At 46.3% G+C, this 21,995-nt stretch overlaps 1 protein-coding gene across 1 annotated transcript in view; it reads right to left on the bottom strand.

The window, feature by feature from the left end:
- The window catches only part of CIP2A (cellular inhibitor of PP2A), an 86,972-nt gene extending 65,363 nt beyond the window's left edge, over nucleotides 1–21,609 (bottom strand). Inside the window, exons 1-3 of the mRNA XM_088481106.1 lie at nucleotides 21,345–21,609; nucleotides 21,067–21,214; nucleotides 13,361–13,473 (exon numbers count right to left, since the gene is read on the bottom strand). Of these exons, the coding sequence (XP_088337232.1) occupies nucleotides 13,361–13,473; nucleotides 21,067–21,214; nucleotides 21,345–21,446 (363 nt within the window). The 5' untranslated portion in view covers nucleotides 21,447–21,609. The remainder of the gene's footprint in view (nucleotides 1–13,360; nucleotides 13,474–21,066; nucleotides 21,215–21,344) is intronic.
- Nucleotides 21,610–21,995: the final 386 nt, after the last annotated feature.

Here is a 21,995-nt window from a genome sequence, read left to right as displayed (position 1 = left end):
GGTGAAAAACACGTGGTGCTGTCGCCAGGCCAAAAGGTAACGCCCGAAACTGGAAGTGGTCGCTGCGGATTGCAAACCGAAGGAACTCTTGATGGCGCAAAAGAATAGGGACATGCAGGTAAGCGTCCTGTATGTCCAATGACACCATGTAGTCCCCAGGTTCCAGCGCCAGAATGATGGACCGTAGGGTCTCCATCCGAAACTTCGGGACCCGCAAAGACTTGTTGAGTGCTTTGAGGTTGAGAATCGGACGATATGACCCATTGGGTTTCTGTACCAAAAATAGATTTGAATAGAAACCCTGGCCCCTCTGGGAGAATGGAACAGGCACTATAACTCCAGCCTGGAGCATAGTGTGCAATACCTTCCGCAGCTCCGTAGCCTTGTTCCGGTCTGATGGTAGACCCGTGGTGAAGAATCGAGCCGGGGGTCTGTGCCGGAAGGAGAGGGCGTACCCGTGGGAGACCACCTCCAGAACCCAAGTGTCTGTCGTAGTGAACGACCAACACCGGGAGAACTGCAGCAGGCGGCCTCCCACCCTGGGATCCCCCGAGGGGAGACCCGGACCGTCAGACCGCAGGCTTGTCATCTGGCTTGGGGGCCGGACGTCTGGTACTCCATGCCTGTTTCCGGGGCTTGACCGATTTCTTAGGGCCAGCCTGTCGAGGAAACGACTGTGGTTTGGGCCTGCCCTGGGCCCTAGATGACCGAAAGGACGATGGTCCAGAACCAGAAGGAGCAGCGGCCGACGGGAGACAAGCAGATTTGGCTGCCGCCAGCGTGGCCACAATCTTATCCAGATCCGGACCGAAGAGAACTTCTCCGGTAAACGGCAACGCTTCCAGACCTTTCTTGGAATCTGCGTCCGCCTTCCAGGATCGCAGCCACAAGGTGCGACGAGCAGCTACCGCTGCTGAAGAAATTCTAGACACCAGAGTACTAATGTCTAGAGCCGCCTCGTTGATGTAGGTGGCCGAATCACGGAGATTGCCAATCAACTCCGCCTGTTCGGCCGGACAGTCGGATTCAAAAGAAGCCTCTAATGAATCCGCCCAGCGCTCCATCGCTCTGGCAACCCAGCAAATGGCCATAGCCGGCCGTGCTGCCCCCCCTGCAAGGGAATAAGCGGACTTCAGGCAGATTTCTACCTTGCGGTCCGTAGCATCCTTAAGGGAGGACATGGATGGCATCGGCAATGTGGCACTACGGACAAGACGGGTCACGTGAGAATCCACCTGTGAAGGGGATTCCCACTTAGCAAAATAATTATCCGCGAACGGATAAGCCACCGCCAGGCGTCTCTGCGGCTGGTATCTTTTGCCAGGTTGTTTCCACGCCTCCTCTAAATGGTCCACCAACTGACCCGAAAGAGGAAAGACTGTGGCATCGCCCTTCACATCTTTGAAAAAGGCATACTTAGATTTAGCCGCTGGGGGAACTTCGTCCTCAATCACCAAGGCTGTGCGGACCGCCATCAGCGTCCTTAGTATGGAGAGGTTCCTGATCGTAAGGATCCAGAATCTCCCCATCATCAGACGTCCCTTCGTAATCCTCATAAGGAGCGGACAGAGACGCCACCGGCCTTTTATGAGGCCGCATCACAGACTCCCCTTGCAACACATCCGACAAGTGCTGTACAGAACTCGTCAGGGAGTTAACCCACGCTGGCTCCTGAGAACCCGGGAGCGGGGAAATAGGGAGACTGTGGGGTACCACCAATTGTCGTGGGAACCCCTGCATGGGTGACGACACCACAGACTGCTGGGACAAACCCATCGGAGTAAACGCGGGCGGCGGAGCTAACTGGCCCACTAAAGCTGTTAACGCCTGAGCGAAACAAGCCCAGGGCGACTCCTGTACCGGTGCTGTAACCGTAATAGGCCGCGCCATGGACAAACATTGCCGGCAAAGGCCCTCCGCGCTACCCTCCCCCTCCGCTAACGGTACTTTGCACGTGGTACCCTGTAGCCGGAGGGGAAAATCACTTTCAGACATGATGGCACCACGTATGTGACCTCTCTCACCAATTAAGTATTAAATAGGCGAGAGACCACCCTGCAGCACCGCACCGCAAGGGCTTTAGCAGAAAAAACAGGGACAGTAATAAAGCTGACAGTTTAGAGAAGAAAAGTTACAGGCAGCGCTAGCACAGTCACATACAATGCAGAGAAATAACAATTCCTGCACTAACAGCGCTGATCACTCAACTACACAGACACAGGGCCTGGTAGGACACAGCGCTGCATACACAGACCTGAGCCACAGCGGAGGAGAGGTATGCGGGGGGACCCAGACCACGATGCTTCCTTCCAGACTTCCAGCAGCGTTCACCATGCTTTGCAGAGAAGATGGCCGCCGAGGAGCAGAGAGAAGCTGGCCTGGGGGAGGAGCGCTGACACAGGACCAGTCAGCACAGTGCAGAGAGGGCTGTGTGCAGCGGGGGAGGCGCCGGCTGTGAGACAGGGAAGGCGCGCTCCCCTGGCATGCATTTAACCCCTGGGACGCCGCAGCGCTACCGCTCTGCTGCGGTCCGCTGTCCCAGGGGGTAGTGGAAAGCGCAGGTTCAGTACCTGGCTCCACGCTGCAGCCAGTCCCCAGGAAGCCCCCTGCCTGGGGACTTAGGACCATGTGACCAGCGGGGACCCACCGTGGGACCCCGCTGCTTACCTTTGTCCCCCTTGGATCCGGCCATGGTCCGGAACATCTGGGGTCACCGCTAGCTGTGACCCCAGATGCTCACCAGCATCCCCGGATCGGTACCGGCGTTCTGGTACCGGCGGGGGTGTAGGGAAGACAGCATGGACGTCAGGACTGACTGTCCATGCTGTACATCCAGATGTGCAGCCACAGCTGCACTGAAGAAAGCTTCAGGGGCTCTTCTAGCCCCCACTCCGACAGGTGCACCCGACGCCGGCCGGGCACCAAACTAAACTGAGGTGCCTTGGCCCGGGGGCGGGGTATAGGAGGGGGACCTAGTGCATCCTGGGAGGCTGAAAGCTTAACTCTTTGGTGCCCTGCGACTGACGTCACACCTATACCCCAAGGTATCCTGTGGATACCCTATGGACCCTGAAGTAGAAAAATATAACATGGGCAATAGTTAGAGCCATGGAAGGAACTGAGCCCCAGGTCTTAACGCCGGGTTTAGTATAAAATATAAGTATATACATACATGTGGCTTACCTCCACACAGGGAGACTGTTCATGTGCCGCGCGTGGCTGTTATTCTGCTACGGCGTTGGGGCAGGAAATGTTAGCAACGTACTATCCCAGACTGATTGCGATCCTGGGACCCTTCAGTTACCGATGTACTCGCCTTATCAGGTGTGCCCTTCTGGCTCCAGATGATGGAAATCAAAAGATGACCTCAGTGATGCGAGACAGCAATGCCAACCACCACAACGGCCATATGTTACTACTTCGTGTTGTGTGTGCTGCCGAAGGGAATAAATAAATAAGATATAAATCCATATAGATGCACAGATGCATACCTTCTAAGGTAAGCACCGAAGGCAGCCACATATATGCATGAGAAGAGTACGGCTCATTCTTAAGGTGAGCCAATGTGAGGCATAAGCCTGGGGATGGGACGCACCCTTTTGTAACCTTGAGTTAAAGATATGCAATAACCGTAATTTCTGGCAGCAGCCAGAACAGTGGCCCCGACTATGCATACTATACACATTTAGGCAGAGTGATCTCTGGCAGCTATAGATGCAAGAAACACACTGCATTATTCTGTTACACATCAAGCATATTTGCCCCAGATGTTCAATGTAATAAGCCTGCCGCACCTGGTATACCCAGGCGGTCTCCCATCCAAGTACTAACCAGGCCTGGCGCTGCTTAGCGTCAAAGATCAGACGAGATCGGGCGTGTGGCCGTAGGCGCTGATAGATATGTGGTGGGCAAAGTGGCATGGACACAACCTCTATATTAGGCTGTGGCATGTTCCTCCCTGTGCTTCATTCTTTTTTTTTTTTTTTTAAATATATAATATTAAACCAGTACACTGCCCAGTTCCGTAGGGGAACTACCGACGTGCAATATAACAGAGATGAGGCAGAGCCAGAATCTATATAAAGACTGCAGGTTAAATTACAAACTCCACAGTTGTGCCGTTAAACCTAATAAGAGTTTAAGTAAAGAAAAAAACGGGAGAGGCCATATGCAAGCACAGGGAGAACATACAAACTCCAAACATCTAGGGCCGTACTGGGAATAAAACCCACAACCCCCACAGAACTCCAGAGTGAGGATGCAGGAGATGCTGGCAATAAGCCCCGGCTCCTTTTAAGGCAGGTGCATATGCTGTTTTATAATACTCGCTGGAGGTAATGGCGGCATCTGTGCACGCCAGCATGGACTAGACTCCGCCCCTTATCAATAAGTGGGCGGGGCGCAAACAATGGCTGGTATAGCAGGCATAATGCGAGTGGGGGAGCGGGAACGTAATAGCCAGCGCCGGTGCATCTTCATACAAGCACCGGCGCCGCAACCAGCAGCCGAGAGCGCTGTGAATAACAGCCTCGCTCTCCGGCGGCTGTGTGCAGAAGCCAGCGCTTCTACAAGTACCAGCGCGGCAGGGAACAGCCGCGCTGAGCAGCTCCCTAAGCCCCGCCATGCGGCCAATTGTAGCCAGCGCCGGTGCAATCTACATACAAGCACCGGCGCCGCAACCAGCAGCCGAGAGCGCTGTGAATAACAGCCTCGCTCTCCGGTGGCTGTGCTCCTCCCCCTGCAGAAGCCAGCGCCAGTGCTTCTACAAGCACCAGCGCGGCAGGGAACAGCCGCGCTGCTGCGCAATGTAGACTCCCTTATGGGAGTAGCGGGACGCGGCAGGCTCCCTCTCCGTGGGGATAGAGAAGAGGGAGGATTCGGCTCTCGTGAGAGCAGCAGACAAACAGAGCGCTGTCAGCTCTATTAAGTCAGACAGCGCTCAGTGCAGGGATATCAGGTCTCGCTGCTAGGCAGCAACATTACAGACTGTCTGAGCAGTCTCCCTGTACATGTATCCGCGCTCTATGCGCGGTAGCTCCGCCCCTTGTAATAACGCTAGCGGCGTTATAACAGGATTCCAGGAGGGGTTATTCTACAGTATATACCACCTGAGCCTGGGAGGGGGCAGAGGGGCCGCAGATTAAACTCCGTTCCCCATAAGGGGAACAGAGCTATACTTACCACTGCTGGCATCAGGGCTGCGGCTAGGCATTCGGAAGCACGGACACAGCCTCTATATTAAGCTGTGGCGTGTCCTCCCTGAGCTACTGCCAGGGTGCCTGGGACTCCGACACGCACTCTTTTTTAGTGGTGGCGGGTCTCCTGATGCCTCCATGTAGCAGGCTGACAGACGCAGTACTCTTGTCAGCCTGTCCTCAATGCTTTGTGAAAGCTAGAAATTAAAATAAAGTTGAAATAAAAGAAAAAATACTAAGTGTGGGCTGGAGCTCAGCCCTATGTGACCGGCTCTCTCGGGCACATTCTAAAAACTGGGGCTGATGGGGCATAGAGGGGGAGGAGCCAGTCACACTTCAGAATTATTTAAAGTGCCAGGCTCTGCTCTACCACCGTCTATACCCCACTGTCTTGAACTCCAGTGTCCCCTAGTGGATGAAGGAGAAAGAGTAAGAATAGTAGGAAAGAACAGAAAGGAAAGGAAGGACAGGTGGGGGAGGGGAAGGAAGTTGTCAGCCATATCTATTTAGCCAAATCTGGAAGAGAGGATTTAAGTTTGACAGTATAGTGCGAGGACTCGGAGTTTCAGCCAATCAAAACAGGTGCGAGTGAATTCAGAGGATCAACCCTCTGGATCCACTGAGAAATACGGTGTTGTATGGGGGACCTCCAAAAGCATGGGATGGTTGCTCCAATATTTGGAGTAGTGATTTCTTAAATTGGGAAATGGCCATATCTATTTTAACTGAAAAGCCAAGATTCCGGTGTATCAGGAATCAGGAGACCAGTAGTTTCACAGACCATCTGCCAGTAGCCAGGCAACACCGGCCAATGCCACCAACTATGAAGCGGAGTGCCCAGCACTTGACCACACCACCAGCAGAGATCAGAGAGACTTTGAAACATTTAATGAAGATGAACAGGGCACAGATACCACAGAGAAAATCTTGTACTGTGTCTCAAGCACCTGTATCGAAGAGGAGCTGGCAAATGTAGAACTAAATATCTGGGACCTTCTGATCTCTAGTCAACTCTCTGGTCAGTTCCTTGTACCATGCAGCCACATAGGCAGGCACAGTATCAGTGAGGCCAATTAAACAGAACTGATATAAAGTGGATATTAAATGTCCGACTGGAGTTGAGGCACAAAGACTCAAACGATCTTGGATCGTCCCCCAGCAGTATTGGTAGGTAACGAGGAGATAATGTCTAAATTGAAGATAAATCCAAACGAGTAGGACGGAAGACCAAACGTGTGCTGAAGAGCCATAAAGGACCACAGCCTTCCCGCATCTACTAGATATCCCAAATGTGAGATAACTGCTGACAACCAAACAGAAAGGGGCGTTAATGATAGCCCAGTTGGGAAATCTGGGTTGTGTAGTAGGGATGTAAGAAACAATGACCCTGGATTAAAAGAGGGGAGGTGTAAGTTTTTCTCAGCATACGAGGGTAGGATCCAATGTGGGATGATGAAATTAGTAATTATTTTAAGTTATGGAATAACAGAGATGGGAAGTCTAACCGAATGGCCCTCAATAAGTGCCCATTACTTATTGACTGGATATCTAGACAACTCCACAATTGTAGCCAAATGTGCCAAATGATAGTAGCCAAGAAAGTGAGGGAGTTGAAGGCCCCCATAGATTGGCTTTGAATGAGTACTGCTTGTGTCAACCTGGGTCTACAATTGCCCCAAACAAACTTTCCCACCATACCCTTCAATTCCCTAGAAATGGAAATCGGGACAATAATTGGAAGTGTCTGGAACAGGTAGAGGATTTTTGGTAGGACACTCATTTTTACAATATTGATCCTAGCCAAGAGGGTCGTAATGACAAAAATTCTGAAAAATCAACTTTACACTAATTTTCAGAGGGGAAAAGTTAAGCTGTAAGAGGTTAGTGTTATCCTTGGACAAAATTACCCCAAGATGCTTAAAGTGAGAAGGTTGTTAGTGGAAGAAAAACACTGACATTATGTAAACTAGTAAGTATGCCACATAAAATGAGGGGGATCACTTATTTTAATTGATAGATGATGGAGGAGATCTGGGCTGTAGATCCCCATCTGTGGAAAATGTAATTTCTTGTATACTGTTTTAGTCAATGTCTGGTGATCAGCAGACAACAGCAGCTAAGTGGGCATATCAATTGAAAAAGGGGACCCCCTTCTGTCAAACAATGATACCCACGCATGTATTTTCTCTCGTACGGTTGCTAAAGGGCACATTTGGTGCTCTACCTCATTTATAATAAACTGTTTTCCATAGCAGATCGTGATATTGTCTGGTGATCATCTGTGATCACCAGACAATATCACAGATGATCTCCAAATATATACTCATGGGCAACATCTGAAAGAGGCTAACTTTGTCTTTCTAATGTTGGTGACCCTAATTTTTGGAAGCCAGGTTGGAGGGAGATCTCTGGACTCCATGATTTTTTTTGCAGTGTAGGGGGTTAAATATCTGGTAATCACACTGGATTACCAAGCATATATTTCTACTGAGGGACCTAGGCCCTGATTCAGACCCACTCGCGAGCGGATGTCCGCTCGCAAGTGGGTCGATGTTCTGCACTGAGCATGCGCACGATGGAGGGAGCTCCGTCGTGCGCATGCGCCAGACGCGACGAGCGAAGGAAAGTCCTTCGCTCGTTGTGTCTGATCAAAGGGGGCGTGCTGTCGATGTTGATTGACAGCACGCCCCCTTTGGTGGGCGTGCCTCCCTGACGGGGGCGTTCCCACGGGAACGCCTCCCGTCAGAAGCCGGCCCACTGACATCACTAGTGATGTCAGCGGGAGTGATTTTGGCTCTGATAGAGCCAAAATCACTCCGGAGCTTGCGGTTGAAAATCTCAACCGCAGGCTCCGGCTCGCAGTTTCGATGGTCGCGATGGTCAAGACCATCACGGCCATCAAACTGCACGCTCGTATAGCCTGTGGGTGGTGACCCACAGCTATACGAGCGTCCAGGAGGACGCTCCATTTTCATGGAGGGCGGCTCTCATTCAGAGCGTGCGCTCTGCTCAGAGCGTACGGCTCTGAATGAGGGCCCTAGTTTGAAGAGGGAACTCCCATCTTTCAAAGGAGGGAACCCCATTTTTCTAGGATCATTGGTGGAACAGATACAGGGACTTACACTCCTAATTCCAATCCCTGACATTTTTTTCTTGATTTTCGGCCCTATTCAGTGATGGAAGCAGTTAAGCTGGGTACACACTACACGATATTGTTAACATTTTGGCCGATTCCGACGCATCGGAATGACAAATCGTTAATATCGTGCAGTGTGTATGCGCTACATTGTGCTGCATTGCCTGATCTTTTGAACATGTAGTAAAATCAAGTGATGCGGCTGATAATCCCATGCAGCGTTATGCGTCTGGGGCCGGCATATCGGGCACCAGATCGCCCAGTGTATACAGACCGCCCAATATGTCAGCCCGCCGGCGGGGCGTCCACGGTCAGTTCACTTGGCACACACCTCGTTAAGTGTGCACCCAGCTCTAGCATTGCTGCTGCATCTTTGGGTACAGCAGCGATGCTAACAAATGCTAATGCAGTCTGAGGAGCAAAGACACCTCCTGACAGCATTGCAGATCAGAGTGCTGTGTCCTAAGATGGTATCGCAGATGATCCGATGCTGCATCATCCATCTGAATAACCCTGAGTTTATTCACATTCGCCCTCGTAGCTCAGTAACTGACGCAGACCGTGGCCTCAGCACTCTCAATCAGGTTGCGGCTCAGGGGGCACTGTGTGCAACAACGCAGGACTCGTTCTGCACCATCGCCCCACCATCGGAGACGTACACAAACCTTCTCTGAATGAGGCCCTTTGGCAAGCATCCACTCTGATGTCACTGCTCTGAAACCACCCCAAGGTCACTCACAACTCTCCATCAGACATTAGCGGTGAGAAGGTAATTGCTTTTATAATCGGGGCACTTCGCTGAAGACAAGTGGGACTCAGCACCCTTCATTTTAAGATATATGTGGATGACAAGTCCCATTTGGCATCCACAGAGAAGAGGTTAAAAAGCAGGATCATTAAGAGCAACATTAAGTATAATAAATCTAATTCATGCGTTGTTCATGAACTCTTCTTTGGTATGTTGCTGTGCTATACTTTAACAGTCTACACATCTCCTATGAAAGATCATGAATAACCATACAAGTAGTAATACGGTGCAGGGTAAAAAATGAAAAAAAAATGAGAGATGTGGTAAGAACTTACCCTTGTTATCTCTCTTTGTTCGAAGTCCATAGGGTCCACAGGGTTGACCTTGGGATATAGGTTGGTAACTAAACCCGGGCACCACGCAGTTAAAGCTTTTAGCTCCCAGGATGCACTGGGTCCACTCTCCCTATTACCCCGCCCCCAAGCAAGAGGAACCTCAGTTTGTAAGTAGCCAAAGGCCGGAGGAGGAAAGAAAGAAAACTGGAACACTCAAGAACCATACTCACAGAGACTGAGATGGAAAACCGGTGACCAGTAACACAGCCCATACGAAGCCAGGTGCATCAGGGCAGGTGCCCTATGGACCCTATGGACTTTGAAGAAAGAGATAACAAGGGTAAGTTCTTACAATCTCTCTCATTTTCTTCAGGGTCAATAGGGGTCCAAAGGGTTGACCTTGGGGATGTCCCAAAGCAGTCCTTATAAGGGTGGGGATGCTCCTGTGATGAGTGGAGAATCCGTCGCCCAAAGAAAGCATCCCGAGAGGCAAAGGAATCCAATGTGCGCAAGCCCCGGAGCGAGAGAAAAATTTTCTCGCTCCGGAGCTCGCTACAAAAGGGGCGGCTGTCGATGTTGATCGACAGCTCGTCCCGTTTTGTAGGCAGGGTGGGCGGACAAATGGAGGCGTTCCTGAAGGAACGCCTGCCATTTGTAGGCGGCCCTACTGACATCACCAGTGATGTCAGTAGGGAGCTTCCTGCGCTGTTAAGAGTAGGAAGCTACCTGGGGCTTGCGGTAGACGAGACCCTACCACAAGGGTCTCGTCGCAAGCCCCGATGGTCTCGACCATCGCCTGGTCACTCGCTAAAGCGGTGGGTGGTCACCCACAGCTTAGCGAGCGGCCAGGAGGCTGGCTTTTAAAACAAAAGCGGCTGCCCTCGTTAAGAGCGAGCGATCGCTTTTTGCGATCGGCTCTGAATTTCGGGCCCTAGTCCGAGGCCTTGTAGTGGGAGTAGCTGGAATGGGAGGCGTAGTAATGCTCGTAATCAGACAAGTAACATGAAAATCCACCCCAGGAGATGATTTCTATTACTTGTAATGACCTTCAGGGAATGGGAAACATGAGGCCAAACGCTTTTGTGACAACTCTTATCTGGCGATAGCCAGACTCCCGCCATGAGATCCACCCGCTGGTCAGAGACGGGGCACACAGCCGAAGACACGTTAATGCTCAAACGGAGGCTGTTTGATATAGGTGCAGGTTCGACATTCTCTATAACTAGGATGGACCTGACTGCCAGCACCAAAGCAGTGATAATAATAATACTTGATTTAGGCTCCCCCTCGTGTGATAGGGAAGGAGCCCGATACATCATCCAGTTCTCCCTATGTTAGACAGCAGAGCAAACTGGGAAGTAACCACAGGGAGTTTATTACGCCATTTTGTGTTTCGTAGAAACGACATCCACCCAGGGTGTCAGTCGTGGTAATCCCTTGCAAGGGGAATGACAGACTGTTGTCCAGAGGGAATTTCATGTATTGTAAAAAACCCCGGTAGGGAGCGATAGTCTGTGTCACAGGAGTAAACCGCAAGAACCTGTGAGATACCCTGAGATGAAAGGGTACAATGTTGAAGTAACCCCAAGTGAGCTACAATTGGGGCAGCCAGGCGATCCGCAATGGATGGCAGGATCCTGAGAAACAAACCGCCCAAGGGGGTCGTGTAAGGGGCCCGGCACCAGATGGCGCCGCATACATAACCCTTTCTGAGTCAAATCCTCCGCACTAATACATGCAGTCCATGACTTGCAGGATAGCAAAAATGGGTGCAGTATCGTGCTCTATCTCACTAACCATCTTCACAGAAATATTAAGCAGCACTATACTGGTCCTGACTGACTGTAAGATTAGATGCAGGGACACATTGTCAGCGTATGCAACACAGTTCCACCTAAAATATGGCAACATGCAGCACGCAACAGTATGTGACAAACCTCACAAAAAAAATAATATATCTCGTCTCAGAACCACCCCAAGTACACCTGCATTAGGGCAGATTGTATAGAAAAGGGAAAGATATACATGACAGGTGAGAGAAAAAGCACAGACAGTCAGCACTAGCATAAGTCACATACAATGCAGAAATATATATACATAAACATTACATATAATATACTGCAAATGGCACTACAATTAACTGCCCAGATTCAGTTTCTGTGCAGACTATAGCGCTGTGTACGCAGGGGGACTGGACCATTTGCTGTCCTAGGAGTTCTTTGCTGCACCATAGAAATAAAATGGCCGCCTGGAGACCTCAGAGGAAGCGTGGCCCGCGGAGGAAGCAGCTCAACGATGCCAGACTATAGCACTGAAAGGCGCGCTGAGCTGAGGGGAGGAGCCGCTACAACAGGGAAGGCTGCCTCCCCTGGCCAGCTATTAACCCCCGGGACGCCGGCTCCCTGTGCCGATCTTGAAGTCACTGGTGGTCTAGTGGACACATGGGGTACGGGGGGGGGGGGGGGCCCGCTGCCACTGCCAGCGCCTCCGGTCTGTCCCCATAGACCAGAGGCATTGGACTGCATTTTAAATGCGCGGATCACCACAAGCGGTGACCTGCGAACTTACCTGTCCCCGATCCGGCAGCAGTCCTGGGTGCCCGAAGAGTCCAGCTAGTACAGACTCTGGGGTCCCACTGAGACCCCCAGATCTGTACTAACGTCTCAGTGCCGGCGGGGTGATGGAGCGGCAGCTTGGACGTCCTATGGACAATCCGACGCTGCCGCTCTGAAGAGTCTAAAAGTAAATAAATAAAAAAACCTTTAACTCATAAAATAAAGCTATGGGGCTGCTAATCAGCCCCCCTGCGAGAACGGTGACCCGACTCCGGCCTGTCACCAACTTAAAACTGGTGCCTCTGCCTTGGGGGCGGGGTTACAAGGAGAGTGGACCCAGTGCATCCTGGGAGCTAAAAGCTTTAACTGCGTGGTGCCCAAATTTGGTTCCCAACCTATACCCCAAGGTCAACCCTGTGGACCCTGAAGAAAAAAAAAAACAACACTACCTTGACACCGTTATCTATGCAATAATTCTACAAGGGATGTCCTACATCACATATGCGCAATGAGAACATGTCGGACTCAGGAAAGACCTGCACCCCCCCCCCACCCCACATCTCTTTTGGAGAAAAGCATTATGTAAATATTAAATACATCTGTTGCCTTCCCTTTTAAGAAAACAAAACAAACAAAAGACATTTAATTTTATGCTGTGAATTTGGAACAAATATCATTAGTGTGTATTCTGTACCTGGGGCAAAGCACCTGTAAGTCATTTGTCCCCTTGTGCCTGTCTTGTGGACCACATTTGAAACATGTGCATGAAACCAGGGCTAAATGTACTCGGCAAATGCATGCCAAGTTCCACCCAAGAGTAAGGAGGTGCAAGCTCAAAAACCATTCATATCGGCATAGAAACTGAGTGCAAATTGTACTTCCGCCCAACTCTCCATCAACTGCTATATGTGCAAAATTGCTTATTTAGTTTATCATTAATAATTGACTTTTCTGTGTACCATCAAGTGAAATAAATGATACCATGAACTTAGTGAGCTATGCAATTAAAAATGTTCACACAGTGGAACAGAGTTTTGCACATTTAAAAGTACTTTCCAGGTACATACAAGTATTAGTATGGTTGAAAAGTCACCACATTAGCTAGTGGAAGAAAGTACACTGGTTCTGGTGAAACTACAAGTTAAACTACCAGGTAAATAAATTGGAGCGTTATTGCAACTAAAAAGCAGTGATGTGGCGGTTAGCATCTCAACTAAAAATTGGCATGCACATAGAGCTAGCATAGGACCAGCAATTCATCTTATTTTCTTGTACAATCTAAAATGAGATGCTTAAATGGAATCAAATAAGTGAAGGTTTGTTGCAGAGTGCTCGCACTTTAAGTAGAAAAAGTACTACGCAAAACAAATACACCATAAAAGTTTACAGACCTGTAATAAAACAGGATCATTGAGGATGGAGCTATATCTATGAACCACACCAGCCAAAACATTGGTAACATTGTATGTAGCATGAAGAGTTTCTCTAGTTTCAATATCAGCAGCTGTAAACATAAATAAAATAAAAAGGAAAGGTGATAAAGTCAACATGAGTATAACAGTTGTGATCTCACAAACATACAAGGACATGTTGCTATATATTAATGTCCAGTAGAATTTTTTACTCTTTAAATTATTTTGTCATTTTCTATAAAGAAAAATGGCTTATTTAAAAAAAATAATAAATAGTGCATAATTATTGAGGCTGGTGTCTTATATTTGGTTGCAACTTTCCAGTAGACTGGACACACTTTGTAATACACACACTTTGAGACAATGGAAAATATATTCCAAATTAGATGTAAAACATTTTGAAAGTATTGTTAATTCAATTCTACTGCTACTCCAGTTGGAGACACTTAACCAAGAATACAATGTCACATGTGTTGTTATATAGTTTGAATAGTACCAGAGCACTAGAAAGAGGAAAACCTCTAATAAAACATGTAGTTTTAAATAATAAGAAAATCGATGTATAAAATGCAGTTACAATTTAGGAGTAAATGAAAATAGCCTGTGAAATGTACAGTCGCAATGTATTGGTGATTTCGCCGCTAGAGTTAAAGTGGCAATGATTTCCAGGTTGGCTTTGCCTTTTAAATTATTGCTGCAAGAAATTAAATGTAGTGTCTAAAACGACAAAATCTTACAGATGCCTACAACTCACAGCTATTACATTTACACCACAAGCTCTGATAGTTGCTGGAGAACTGTTGAAAAGGAGGAATCCTCCAACAGATCATATTTAAGTGGTATTTAAAAGGCTATAAAAAGTTACATTTACAGGACCCCATGTAGCTTTGGACAGAAATGTTATATTTTTACTTATTAAACATGCATCTTTATTTGCATTACCTAATTTCCACACCTTGTGATGCATTCCCACCTTAGGTTTTGCACCTGGAATGTCAGGGGGATTCACTCACCAGTGAAAAGAAAGCGCATATTGACATATCTTAATAAGCTTAAATCCGATATCACTTATTTACAGGAGACTCATTTAACTCCCACAGAACACGCCAAGCTAAACACACTGCACCACCAGGTACTGGCGTCATCATCATTTGGTTCTAAGTCACGTGGAGTGGTAATCCTAATACGCAAGGCTATTCAATTCGATATTCACTCCTCTGATGTAGACCAAGAGGGCCGATACATTCTTATGGATGTCACGCTAGACGGCACTAGATATTGTTTGTGTAATGTCTATGGTCCCAATATATATGATAAATCTTTTTTCTTAGGATTGATTAACAAATTATATTCTTTTGCAGATTCTAAGATTATATTAGGGGGTGATTTCAATCTGGTCGCTTCCCCAACCTTAGATAGGAAAACTCTCTCTCATTCCTCCCCCAAACAACCAAAAATAGGTTTAAATTATATAGCCAAAGAATTGAATTTATTAGATGTGTGGAGAATGAGACACCCCACTGATCTGGAATACACGTACTACTCAGCCACTCATAACGCCTTTTCTAGGCTTGATTATTTTTACTTATCTAACTCAATATCCCCAATGATTATCGATACATCGATTGAAACTATAGCTATTTCGGATCATGCGCCGGTGTGGGTGGATGTACAGGGGAAATTCCTTTTGGGTTCATACTCCCAATGGCGATTTCCGGCAAAATTAGCCTCATCCCTTAAATTTAAGTCAATGCTAGAGTCTGCTTGGGCCAATTACGAAATGAACAACCAAATACATAAAGATAACCCAGGTTTATATTGGCAAACTGCTAAGGCGGTGATTAGGGGGGAAATTATCTCCTTTATGACAAAATATAAGGCTGAACAGGACGCCACTTATAGATCTGCACAGACGGCCTTAACATCCGCATTTCAAGCTCTAAGAGCTTCATCCTCACCGGTGACTAGAGCCGCATATGGTGAGTGCAGGTTACACTTTGATCAAATCCTCACTCAAATGGATGATAAATATGTATACTCAGGTAAATTACATTTCTTTCGATACGGCAACAAACCTAGCCGACTCCTATCAAACATGCTGAGAGGTACCAAGCCACATAATAATATTGCAGCTCTCAAAGATGAAAGCTCTGCCATACAATTCAATGGCAAAGATATCGCGAATATCTTTTTCCGTTACTACCAAAACCTCTATTCCCAAGACCCAATAGATATCACTAAAAAGGAGGCTTTTTGGGAATCACACACCCTGCCACAGATTTCATCTGCACAGGCTGATATATTGATTGGCAAAATTACACATGAAGAGGTAGATCAGGCTGTTAAATCTCTCAAGACGTTCAAGGCCCCAGGCCCAGATGGTCTGAGTGGGGAGTTTTTCAAAATATTACGTCCCCAAATCACAGAGACTTTAACTAATGTATTTAACTCCATAATGGATAGTAAAATAATCCCTCACTATTTTAATTCGGCCATTATAAAAGTTCTGCCGAAGTCAGGCAGAGACCCCCTTTTGCCTTCATCATATAGACCCATTTCTCTACTTAACGTAGACTATAAATTATTGACAAAAATTTTAGCAGAGCGGTTGAAGTTGATTCTCCCGTCTATCATACACCCGGACCAAACCGGGTTTATTTGTGGCAGAAATTCTGTCACAAACATTAGGAAAGTCCTTACGGTGCTGCAGTCTCTGCATATGGGCGAGACGGGTGATCCCAGGTTCTTGTTGTCTTTAGACGCAGAAAAAGCGTTTGATCTGGTAACCTGGGATCACCTGTTTGAATCTCTGCGTCGGTTTGGTATGCCCGCCCTTTTTGTTGAGATCATACGATCCTTATATACTTCTCCCCTTACTCAGATTCTCACTAATAGATATTTATCACCTGTATTCTGTACACAGAGAGGGACGAGACAGGGTTGCCCGCTTTCTCCACTTTTGTTTGCAATTGCGCTAGAGCCATTGGCAATAGCAATAAGACAGGAAACGGAGGTAAAGGGTATTACTATCAGAAACCAAACATGTAAATTGTCTTTATTTGCAGACGATATGATGCTTTTTATATCTGATCCCCTACGATCCATCCCTACACTTCTGGATCTAATTACCACATTTGGATCATTTGCAGGTTATCGCATCAATGTGAGTAAATCTGAGTTGCTCCCTATTGATGCAGCTACTTTTTTAGCTACACATCCCCACATAGCCTCTCTTTTCACAATTGCAACACATAAATTAAAATACTTAGGTATATTTATACCAGCTCAATTATCCTCTCTATATGCTTTTAATTTCTCTCCATTGCTAAATAGATTAAACTCCCAACTCCAGAATTGGAAAGATCTTAAACTCTCTCTACTCGGACGAGTAACTGTAATAAAGAGTGTGGTGTTCCCGAAACTAGCCTATCTTTTACAAACTTTACCCATTACTTTAACAAGAGTGGATGTACTGAAGTTTACGCAGATCTTTTTTAAATTCATTTGGCAGTACAAGAAACCCAGAATGCCGCGTTCCCGAGCTTACCTATTGAAAAAAAATGGAGGGCTGAGCATCCCAAGCATCTCTGCATTTGCAAAAGCTGCCATATTCCGATATATAACTGATTGGTTATTACATACCGATCACTATACTAATCCTGACTTGGAGGAAGCATTATTTCACCCATATGCCCCAGCAGCCTTGTTACACACCCCTAAAATACACATTCCTAAGATATTTCATTCTAATATTTTATTCTGGGACACTTACACTACGTGGTTGAAGGTTAATACACATTTGGGGAAAAATCCTTTTTCATCCCCGTACATCCCCTTATGGGGTAATCCCTGTTTTCCCCCTTCACTTGACATTCCTCTTTTTAAAATGTGGAATCAAAAGGGAATCATGTCCATCAAAGATGTATTTGATCCGGGTGGCAATTTGCTCTCCTTTGTACAATTACAGGATAAATATGACATCCCTCGTACACAATTTTTTATGTTTCTACAAGTACGTCATTTCATTCAATCCTTAGATAATCCTTTATGGATCTCAATTAACACAGATACAATGGGTCGCATTCTACTCTTATGTCGCTCAACCAAATTCAGAATAGCTCATTTATATAAATACCTGATTGAAATTCCTATACATGCTTGGGCACCAGTTGCGGAAGCTTGGCACACAGAGATACCCGAATTATGTGACTTGGAGCCATTTGTTGCGAATCTGGATTGTGTTTTACCCTGCCTTAAGTCAGCGAGACTTCAAGAAATTCATCTTAGAATTTTAAATCGTACATATATGTCCCCGGCCCAACGGAGACATTTTGTGCCACTGGAGGAGGGAAATTGTGTGAAATGTGACTGCTCTAATGCCTCTCTCTCGCATAACCTCTGGTACTGCAGAAAGATCCATAGATTTTGGAATAAAATTTTGTGTTATCTAAATAATACGATACATCTTAAATTGTCCAAAAATGCGGCAGCTCTTATTTTCGCAGAATTTTCAATATGGGAGTCTGAGTCCTCCTTGGGCCCATGGAAACCTGCTCTGAGAGTCATGGTTACAGTAGCTAAACAACTTATCCTTAATTACTGGATCTCAAAATCAGCACCTACACTAATGGAATGGAAAATTGCGCTGCTGGAGGTTATTTATGCGGAGAGACGTATGGCTATCTTTAACATCGAAAGAGGGGTACGGATTTTTTCCAAAAAATGGGAACCATACATACAATGTTTACCGGTCCAGATTCAGAATAACATATGGAAAGTCTTTGATCACACGGAATGGTTTATGCTAAGAAATATCACTTAAAATGCCCCTATTTGTGCTATTTATATGTAGCTCTCTGTGAATCCCCCCAGACAAGGTATCTCTCACCTTCTGTCAGTGATTCCCCCTCTATTTCTATTTCACCTTTCTTTCTTCTTCTGTTTCTTTTATCATTTTATTCTAACTCTCCCCCCCTTTTTTCTAATATAATTCTGCATTGATGTAGATTATATTGACGCAACGATTGACTGATATACCGAAGTTGATGTGATAATTGGTTAACTCAAAATTCAATTGCTGCTTACACTGGCTCTATAAGTTGCATAGTTTGAGTGACATTGATTGTATATTTACTTGCATTTCTATACGGTGTACTATATTGATTTTTTTATACAGTATTTGTAATTTTGTAATTTTCTACATTATATTATATTCAAGTACTTTGTTTCTTTGTACTTTGACATAATTTCAATCTATATTTGTACTATTTTCCAAAAAAGTTTGAAAAGATTAACAGTAGTTTGTATATTGTTTGTTCCAAGAAACAGACTAGTCGTTTATCAGACAATTTTATTTTCTCTAATTCTTGGATTGTGCAATGTATAATTGTTTTATTGCTGTTCAATAAAAAGATATTAAAAAAAAAAAAAAAACATGCATCTTACATTTACTACCTTGCATGCTTTAAGTGACCAAACAGAGTAGGGAACGGGTGGGCAGGCAAGCACAGGCCAAGAACAGCAGTGACACTGCACAGAATTTGTGCCACATGTAGAAGAGAAAGCACCGGCAAATACGTCTCCGATTGACTCCTGGTGCAAATGCGTGCTGCTGCTGATGATGATAAACAGCACAGATCTTGCAATTGCGTTATAAATAAATGAAAACAGTTTCTCCTCCACAGCAAAAAATGCTAGGCTGGTAACTGCAATTTCAGGGGGAAAAACAGCGTAGGGTCCACCAGAAAAAGCCTCTACCAGAACTAAGCTATGACAGGCTGGGCTAATGACACTACAGAAGGGAAACTCTTGTTGTGTGGTTCCCCCTCCCTAAAGTGTTTGAGCATGTTAGCGCTAGTAGGTCTACAACAGCAGCATACAGTAGCTAAACAGTGTTTGCTGAAACCTACAGTTCACCAGCAACAAAAAACAAAACAAACAGCAACATTTCTTAACAATTTCATTACACCACACCTACCAACCAGGAAGTGTGGGAACAGTCCTAGTGTTTTCAGCACAGGGCTAGTTATTGCAACCTAAGGCGAGGGTCCTGTACTTAGCACTGACTGGCATCATGGCAGAGGGAGATTACACACCAAGGGTTTCCTGCAGTGTCACCAGCTTGTCAGACTAATACAAGTAGCAGCTTTTTTTGATAGGAGGTCCCATACTGTTTGCAATCCTGCAGATGACAGTAACAGCTTAAGCTACGGCTGTGTCCTCATGCATCTAGCCTACTTGCACGTTATACAGTCTATGGCGTGACTTGGTAGCGTTGAGCGTCTTTTCGAGCCACTTTTTTCCATCAACTGCATCTTATTCGCACAGCGATGAGAATGATAGGCACAAGCAGCTTCACTGTAACGTTGCTGGCACTGTAACATAGCGTTTCGCATGCAGATACACCCGCTGTCGCACACAGAATATATGCATGCCGCATATCATTTTAATCAGCAGAAGCTTGTGCATCCTATTTGCATCACTGTGCGAATGGGCCACTTTTGAAGGAAAAAAGTTGCACGAGAAGATGCTCAGCGGTACAGAGTCACACAACTCTCACGCATTGTGTGTAACGCAACTTTTCGCACACGGAGGATAGATGTATGTGGATGCATCTGTATGTGCGATAGTAACATATTGGGGCACACAAATATGACTCGCCGATTCTGAATGTTTTTAGGTCGGGATCGGGGAATTTACATTTTTCAAAATGTTAAATACCCGCGATCACCCAGCAGAATAAGCAATTGCAGCAATCCATTGCAGATGTATAGGCCCCTCAAATGTATCCATCCACAGCTTCTGCAGCCTGTAATCTGTATAGTTTGGTATAAGCATTTTGGGCTTCCTTAAGGCGCACATCCACTAGGCGATGGGGTAACGACAGTACCATTACAACATTGTAATCGTACAGTAGTTCCCCATACCCTGTAGTGCCTACGCTGAACAATTTTGTAGTTCAGTGCAGGCACCCTCCGTCATCCCTGAACATGGCCAATCTGTCGTTTTCAGCAGATTGACCAGTATGTACAGGCGATGATTGCTGTCGGAAACGACCAGCGGGAGCTCGCATCGCTGCTCGTTCCGACATTATAGTGCACGATTAACGAGCGATTGAACGATAACGCCATCAATTGCCTAGTGGATGTGCGCCTTTAGTTTGCTGCAGTACATATTTCGAGCCATTTTGTTTCTGCAGTTTTACTATGGATGTCGGTCACAGATTATGATAGAATAAAAGCTGTTCTGTGTAAAGCGACAAGCTGCAGTGCGAGTATTCACAAAACAATTCCCATGTAACCAGTCACTTTCAAATGTTTGTTTTTTATTTTTTTTTATTTGCATTCATAGGTTGGTATTTAATTCTCTGTGATGCCAGTCTGCACACACGACATAAAATATGGTACTACAACAATACCCATTTTCTTCCACACCTCTATGGGATGCGAGATAAAATTGGCGCTGATTTAGTCGAAGTGCCGTTGTTGCAACAGCACCTTTCAGCCATCAACACTAGATGAACTGTTTCTATATCTCATTTTAATTGACTAAATATTACAATGTAGAGAACATAAACACAATCATAACAAGGCAAGTTAAATATGTCTTTGTATAAGCAGTGTCAAGTTATTCGTTTTAAAGGCCAAAAAAGGTAAATGTGACGCAGCCATGTAACTTGTACCTACCTAAACTAGATAGCAGGTTAATAGTCTTTAAAGTGACAGCAGGGCTGGTGTTTGGGTCTTCAATAAGTTCCACAAGACTGCTCAGGCACTCACTAGGTAATATCTGGTTGGATCCAAATAACTTATTCAACTTCAGCCTAAAAATAACCTGTAACAAGATGATAACAATACACAGCCGTGGTCAGTAACTGAGCTGTAACTAGACGAAACAAATGTACACCGTGTGCAGCTGCATCATAAACCCGGGGAGGGGGCACCATTACGGCTGCCGTTACTACCTCCAGTTGCCGCTGCAGCGCTGCTCCGTTGCCCTCGTTCTTGCAGCTCTTGTACTGCGCCACTGCGAGGAGTAGGGTCTTCATGCAGGAGGCCGGGTCCATGGTGGGGCACGTCCGGGCCGGGGACGCGGTACCCAAAGGACAGACAGTCACTATACCGATGTCAAAAATCTAATTTCGCGCTCTAAACTTTCATCTTGGTTTAGGGCAGGATGTGACGTGACGTGTGACCCGAGAGGAATAGTGGCCGGCGAGGGACAAGAGAGCGAGGACGACGCCACTTCGCCTACAGCTTATGTTGTTTATTATACTATACAACGTGCCACAGCCAGCCCGGTCACTGCTGCCTGCTGGTAACTAACTGATAGTGCACGGTGACTGCGCCTTCTTCTGTCTACAATTATGTTTCCACGTTTAATATATTTCTACATTTTTTTTTCTCTTTATTATTTATAAACCACATGATGCATCAGGGCCGTAGCTAGGGTAGTGCACAGGGCACCCCAGGTCAGGGGGTGCTGTTTGGGCCTGTCAAATTTCTGTTTATTATCATTCTTGCTTGCAGCTTCCTCTTATTTCATGGTAATGTCTAAATCCCCTTCAGGGAGAGGACCCTGAAGTCATCAGCCAGTGTCCAGCGTCATTCCCTGC

This window comes from Taudactylus pleione, unplaced genomic scaffold, assembly GCF_031769625.1.
Source record: "Taudactylus pleione unplaced genomic scaffold, aTauple2 ptg000265l, whole genome shotgun sequence".
Taxonomy (NCBI): Eukaryota; Metazoa; Chordata; class Amphibia; order Anura; family Myobatrachidae; genus Taudactylus; species Taudactylus pleione.
The sequence above is the reverse complement of the archived record's forward strand: the minus strand, read 5'-3'. Positions and strand labels throughout refer to the sequence as shown.